General features: G+C 36.1%; 1 protein-coding gene across 1 annotated transcript; it reads right to left on the bottom strand.

Moving 5' to 3' along the window:
• Positions 1-155: 155 nt before the first annotated feature.
• Positions 156-7,506, bottom strand: HENMT1 (HEN methyltransferase 1). Its single transcript, XM_036388128.1, has 6 exons — positions 7,393-7,506; positions 5,798-5,910; positions 4,709-4,843; positions 4,120-4,302; positions 2,375-2,552; positions 156-1,048 (listed from the first exon to the last, which is right to left on the bottom strand). The coding sequence occupies exons 1-6, from the start codon at positions 7,504-7,506 to the stop codon at positions 653-655; spliced, it is 1,119 nt and encodes a 372-aa protein (XP_036244021.1). The 3' UTR covers positions 156-652.
• Between the last annotated feature and the right edge of the window lie 54 nt (positions 7,507-7,560).

Below are 7,560 nucleotides of genomic sequence, written 5' to 3'. Positions count from 1 at the left end.
ATCTACTCTACTTGGATTTTACATGTTTGAACAAAAGCTGCACATGAAAACACAGAAAATTTTTCAACTACACCAGAGATAGGTTAACATTCACAATGACTGCAGTTCTTTAATTTTTTTAATATTTTATGAAAAACAGAACAAATATGCCAGTTTCATATTTCAATTCAGCAGGAGCAACATTTGGTTTTCATCAAGGCTCAGCATGTACTCATCTTGAAAAAGGCATCTATAAATTTTAAAGAAATTAAGAAAAAACTTGCCCTAAACTTATGTCTGACTCACATTATTCAGCTCAAGACAGTAGATGGTAAAACAAACTATCCTTGAAGCTAACAAGAGACTACCAGAAATAATCTAGTAATGATAGCTACAAGAAAGCAATAGAAAGCAAACAGCAATGCTTCATTTTCTTCTTGGGAACGAATTCTTTCCTTTTAGCCCCTGATACTCACTTGAAAGCCCTATGAGTTACTGTTACCTTTGTCAGAAGCACTCCCCTTCACTCAGTGAGAGGTGCTGACATATTAATACCACTGATGGAAGGTTAGAAAAGCTTTTGTGGTCCAGTTAGCATACAGAACATACCATTTGACAGCTTCTACACAACCACTTTCATTACTTCAACTGAACTTTGTTTGAGAAATCTGATCTAATTATCTTCATTTTCATGTTCAATATTGAACATCACAGCAGAACCATCACTGCTCAGTGTGACCTTGCCTGCAATAAGCTTGCATAACTTCTCAAAGGTACCACAAAGTCGATTCACTTTGGGAAAAGAAAAGATTGTTGTGAGAGGTATGTAAACCTCATTGCCACTGACAAATGGTTCCATGTTTTTTTCAACAACCAGTTTTCCAAGATAGTCAGAAAAACAGTCCATTGAAAGTTGGAATTTGGATTTTCTCTCAGGATCATCACTGTACTCCTCACGTTTTGACATTAAACGGTGCTTAATGATTTGGGCTGTGAAAATAACTTCACTGATCACTGCATTCTGCAAGTACTTCTCATCTTTAAGACTTGGGTACACTGCTTTGAAGACCTTTACAATATACAAGAATACATAAAATGTTTATCATTATCACAAGCTCTGATTTTAACATCTGCTGTCCAAAAAAGCTTCTAAAATGTGGATATAATTTTTATTCAATCCTGTTTTGCTTATCAAACAGTTTCAGGTAACAAAAACTAGGCAATGTGAGCTGGTTTTCTTTATTACATCTACACTAGCAGTTAATTGAACTTAAACAACACCCCAAAACCCAACAGGCAATACCTGCAAGCTACACTTATAGATCAGGCAAGGTAAAGCCCTGCAATTCTTCACCTCTTTTTAATAACTCTCTTACTTCTCACATTATGGAGTTCTGGGGACATTCTATAGTGATGGAGATTCTAAACTACTTCTGAATTGTCATCTGGAAACCAGGACTATAGCATGTCATTTATTGTTTTCAGAGTCAAACATTAAATATGCTCTCACAGCTGTAAGGAATGCTAAAAATAAATTGTGACATCAAAATCTGGGAAACTGTAGTGTGTTACTGAGCTATACTCCAAGGCAATTAAGGAAACTAGACAGGCAATCTCATTCCCACCAGGTTATAGGAAGTGTTTTATACCAGTCAAGTTCCACTGTCTATAATTATTTCTTACTTTCCAATTACACCTTGAAATGTTGAATTATTCCTATAAACTAGTTACCTTATAAAAATTAATTTGATAAGAAACACACAAAATTAACACTCTTGTTTAATCTCAAAGGATACCCATGTCAAAACTCTGCAAAATGACCCTGTACCAGGAGCTAATGAAAGCAATTTCTAGTACATGTCCATCACCTAGATGTGTTTCCAAGTCTGGTGAGCATTAAAGACCATTTAATTAATCTATTAAGGGCAATAGATGACAGGTGACATTTCACATGCACAGAAATTTCCAATACAGGAATTACAAATGTTTTTTATAGCTTGGAAACCATAAAAGATAAAGCCATAACACAACTTTACGTTTCAGTTCAGGTCACAATTAGCAAGAAATGGGTTTTTTTAAATTTTTTATGTATCTGAAAAATGTGTGTCATTGCCGACAGCCACATAATAAAGAAATTTAATGACTAGAGGAAAAATAGCTGGCAGAAAGGAAAAATTTCATTGCAAGGATAGGAGTATCTTAAGATAAGAATGATTATCCATATTGTTATTTAGCAAATACCCTAAAAGTTTAAGGCCTTTGCACAACTGGAAACACAAAAACTGAGACTGTCTTGCTGTGATTGTCAGCAGTATTTCCTGGTAATGACCTCACAGGCAGTCATAGACAACTTTACTCTTTATTCACACCTCTGAAGGAAGAAAATAATACTTACTGTTTTGTAAACTGCTTCCATGGGTTTCTCAGACTGAACAGATTCAGCAGTTTGAGGATATTTTCTAAAAAACACACCTATTTGGGTACAAAACCCAACCTTCTCCATTCCTGTTGGTGGGTGCCCAACACCAGTAAATTCCACTGAGTAATCATAGCATCTAGCAGTCTCTAGAGCCCTAAGAAAGACCAATTATTCCAATTATATGAAATATTCATCTTTCCATGTGATAAAGATCCATTCTTTAGGAGAATCAAGACTCTAAGGCTGCAAAGGCTTGAACATAATTTCTCTAACAAAACTCCCATGCCTGAAGATAAGCACTGTCACATCTTGTTGTACCAGAGCTGTAAGATGCCTACCATAATCTGAATCATTTAGTATCACTAATTTAGCCATTCAAACATTACTGTTTCTTCTACAATATGTGCATGAATGTTAATGCTCACAGCTGCTTACTCACCAATCTGGAAGTCAGCTAAAATCTGATTTTCAAGACCAAGATTATTTGAGAAGAACCCATGAAAAACATACACACCTATAAACCACAAGAGACCAGTTAATAGAGAAAGTGTGGTTTGCTGTAAATATAGAAAGACTAAAATCTACCTAATCCAGGTTACAATAGTGTATATAACACCTAAATGAAAAGTATCTTGTATCATCAGCCAGTGTGAACAAATGGGGCAGGGAACCAAAACTGTGCTACCTACCTGCATCATTCTCCATGGAAAAGAAGAAAACTAAATTAATATCTCATGTATTTTAGACAATAATGTAATACTTCTATTTCACAACACAAAGGCTTTCTCATGTTTACAGCTCAAAAAACCCCTACATTTCTTCAGTGATATCAATATTTTAAATTCATATCTATCTAAAAGCAAAATCTAAATATACTTGAAGTCATAGAAATTTTCTCTAAGGTAGCTAATTATAGGCAGGTTTTAGTATTGTTATGTAGGGAAAAATACATGCTTCCAGCTTTGGAAAAACATTTACTCAAAAATCACTGGATACTTTAAAGTGTATGGCAGAAACAAGGGGCAAAATTTCCAGGATAGATACACCAAGACTTGGCTACTGAGGTATGGCATTCTTTACTGTACCATGTATTTTCTTCCACAACTGCTTGACAGCTGAATGTTATCAGAGCATCCCATTGTCTCTTTGTTTTATTTTTATTACATTCCTGATATTAAGGGTAAGATAGATCTCATATAACCCTCTGTCCTGTGCATATGATTTGCATTAAATCCTTTATTGTGCCACGATCCATTAAACTATACTGTGTTCAACATGCCCCACTGCTGTGGCTATCTGATAAATCTGCTTGCATACTCTTACTGAGTGCTTTGATTACACACCATATAAAGCAAGCACATTTCTTGGATTTTATGAAGAATTTCTATAGCAGGGTATTATGCAAAAATATTAATTGATACTTTATCTTTCAACTGTGTTAATTGTGATAAAGATATATATATAAAGAGTAAGTAAAAGTTTTAAATCTTTTTTTGTACAGCAGTTAAAGTAAAAGCCAATTTAACCACCATCATAAAATACAAAATCCACAGAATATGCTTAACTGCTCTCAACAGCAGGCAAACCACCAAATCAGGAGGTGACACTTCACTGACAGTAAACCACATAAGTGAACTATTCTGAAAATGCACAGCCATTCACACTGCTGGGCACTCAGAGCTGCATCATGTGCACCCAGCATATGATGTTCAGTACCTTACCAGCTTTGAAACTCTGCTTGGCTCCACTCGAATTTGTGGTCTGGATGCCTGTATAACATCACTCCTGGAAGCAAACAGTTGAATTCAGAATTTGGAGTGCTGATCACAACTATGCTTGGAGCCATGAAACCAAACACCACTTCAGGAAACTTCTTCAGCTCTGATTCTTCCAGATGTTCTATTCTGAAAAGAATAAGTTGATGTCTGTGTTTAAAAACACACTATTATAACCTTATCAACCAGTCAAAAGAACCCCAAACCCCTATCTGTAACTTGTAATTTTACACCTATCTCTGCAATATGAGCACTGGCACTGTAGCCAAGTGGCAGCACAGGGGATTTTGTCTGAGCAAATCTCCTCTTGCACTTTGTACGTTTTCATCAGTATCCTCTTCCGGCCATAAGCACTACCTGAATTAATTAGTATGTTAATTTAAACACAAGTTAGGAGCCACTCTTCTACTTTCTACTTTTCTAATTCTACTCTTCTGCTTGAAAGGTTTGATCAAGCCTGTTTGGAGCATGGACAAAATTCCAAACTGAACTCTAATGGACTTAAAAAAGCATTTTGTATTGTCCTAATACTCACAGTTCAATACACGTCACCAAGTCAAAACCAAGCATGCAAGGATCCTTATGGGCAACTGAACCATGATGCAAGGTAACAGTTAGGGATCTTTCAGATGGTTGCAAATAATCAACAGGAAGAGGAGACAGTGTATGCCTACAAAAGTATTAAAAATATGATGTTACAGGAAGCACCTTAAAACGAGATAAATAGTGCATGAAAATGAACTAGCTAACACCCTGCAGAGATACCGCATGAATTTCAAAAAGGTTAACTACTTGACATGGATATAAAAAAGAATATGCAATACAAACACTTCTAACTACCTATCATAGGACAGAAAGGGCAGAAGTTAATCCAGAAACTGTCCTTCGTGTTCACAAAAATTTCCATTATACTCTCAAGTCACCTGGAAAGCTACTTGTAAATTCTGATAATAGTTCAACTCCAGATACACAGTAAGTCTGGTTTAGACAAGCTTTGCAGGGCTTTGGGGGGAGTTTTGGGCAAGCATATTCCCTATTTTTTCCAAGTAAAATACACTGAGAAACCAAGTACATGTGCAAATTTCATTCTGAAGTACAGCATTAGACAAAACACAGAATAAATATTACATATAAAAGGTTACTTCTCCTCATCCTTGAGAAAGAGCAAGAGATAACATGCAGATCCTACAGACTCATTGAAATTGTGTTAATCTGCTTTCAGTAAATCTACATTCATCCATTGGACCAACCCTTCAAAGATCACATCAACCTCTCATTTTAGAGAGGTTCTAAACCAGACACCACACACTGAGCTAACCTTCCTAGTTCAAAATGATAAACAAGTCCCCACCTTGGTGACTAAAGTTCCATGTACATCTCAAAAAGATCAAAACTGATCTTTCTGAAGACAATAATGTCACATATAAGCATACATAGATATTCCTAACACCATGCATTAGTGCCTTTACAAACAGTGTATTTCTCAGATGTGCACACCCTGAGGCCTCTGCAAGCAGGGGGAATGACAGAGCAGCTTTTGGTGAGCTCCTGGCTCCAGCCAGGGTGAACCCACCACACCACTAGGTAAAGACAAACACAAACTCAAAGCAATCAAAGAGCTTACATTTTCTCTTTCATTACATTTGCACAGATATCTAGCCCAGCTAACACTTCAATGCAACTGCAAAATTTCAGCATCCAGAGAAGGCTGCAATCAGCACATCCTAAATCTGCCACCTGTAAATTAGATATTAAAAAATGTATAAAGGTTATATAGTATTAAGTAATTTCAGAGACTTGCATAAAATTAAAATTCCATACTTATCAAAATAACTTTTTAATATAAAGCATTTCAGAATCGTAATTAAAATTTACAGCTGTAAGCAAGTAGGATAGATGCAGATTTGAAAATTCTCTTTAAAAAATGTATATGAAGATCCTGCAAGATTTTTAAAAAGAATTAACCTTTTGTTACTACAGCTATAAACAAGTACATGTAGACATCCCACTGACTCTGGAAAATGTCTTCCACATGAGTAACAGTAAAGTATGATTTTAAGTACAAAAGCTGCAGCAATTTTCACATTCACCACTGCTTTTCACTGGGCTGTTCTCCTTCCAAAACACTGAGAACAGGCTCACCAGCAGCCAAGTTAGCAGCAAAGAATCTGCATAAAACAAGTTTACAAGCTCAGTCTAATGTTTAAGTGGGGAACTTTGGGGATATTCAGACCATGAAGTCAAATAACAAGGTATTCTTTCCTGTAAGCTAAAGAGATAGTTGAGTATGTAAAGCAACTCCCACTGTTCTTTCTCAGGCTCAGTCAAGGTTGAAGCACAATGCTGCTCCCCATGTGAAAATCCTGAGTTGTTTCTACCCAGTTTATCTACTGTCTGTGTAAACTGAAAGTTCACCCTCCCACCCCTTCCACATCCTAAATCAGAAAATTCAAACCTTTAAAGACAGATGCAACACTGGTGAATGCATTCTATTTTAAAGCATATTACAGTGCCATGGCATCTGGATTGGATTTTTATTAGCTAGTAGAAGTATGATTACATAAGTAATGCAGGTGCATCAGTTTCTTGCATGCCCTATTAACATCACTTTAAGAGTTAAACACTGCAGACTTGAGAAGATTTTTTTGGGAAGGAAGTGAGGATGACACAGAATATTACTTAAACAATTTAGCTTTTCACAGTGAGTAGTAAAACAAAACTTCTGGTACACTGGGGGGACACAGGTGACAAGACACGTAGAGGGGTCACAAGATCTTAAGAAAGTGGAGATGAGTTAGCCTCACATAATCCCAGATTCTCAATGTCACTTCTCATCTGAGACTATCCATGCAAATGATGAAATAAACCTGACACACTACATGGAACTAACAGCTCTGGAAAGCAAAACCCGACTATGAGGAAAGCAACTTGAACCAAATTCCGCAGCATTATATTAAAAACAGAACACCCGCTACATTCAAAAACAATCTAAGGCATTTCTCTTGTTTAAATATTCTCTTCTTCCCATTAGTAACATTAATTTTATGCACCCCTGCAAAACAACATATCACAAGATATCTGCTAAGGACATTCAATTTTAACACTCCTTCACTCTATTGTTTGGTAATTAGGTCAACAGGTTATTTATGCATTTTGTGTCCCTGAGATGCCAAGTGTCAATTTACTTCCAAGTTTATAACCTAAAGAGACAAAACATACCTTCTTAGGTTTGTACTTCTCCACTAAATCTTTAACAAACTGGTGGCGTTGTTTGTACAAAGGAGGTTCAAACTTAATAATTTGCCGAAACTCTTCTTTGAAGTTCTTATCCATAGTATTCTGGGAATCCTAAAATAAAAAGTTAACTCTTATTTTCTGAAGCACTTC

The sequence above is a fragment of the Molothrus ater genome, chromosome 9 (assembly GCF_012460135.2).
Source record: "Molothrus ater isolate BHLD 08-10-18 breed brown headed cowbird chromosome 9, BPBGC_Mater_1.1, whole genome shotgun sequence".
In the NCBI taxonomy this organism is placed as follows: domain Eukaryota; kingdom Metazoa; phylum Chordata; class Aves; order Passeriformes; family Icteridae; genus Molothrus; species Molothrus ater.
The sequence above is the reverse complement of the archived record's forward strand: the minus strand, read 5'-3'. Positions and strand labels throughout refer to the sequence as shown.

Coding starts and splice junctions, on each gene's coding strand:
- HENMT1 (XM_036388128.1), bottom strand. CDS start 7,506: ATGGATAAGAACTTCAAAGAAGAGTTTCGGCAAATTATTAAGTTTGAA. Junction 5,911..7,392: donor AGAAGTACAAACCTAAGAAG/GTATGTTTTGTC, acceptor TCTAATTTACAG/GTGGCAGATTTAGGATGTGC. Junction 1,049..2,374: donor TGGAAGCAGTTTACAAAACA/GTAAGTATTATT, acceptor TATATTGTAAAG/GTCTTCAAAGCAGTGTACCC.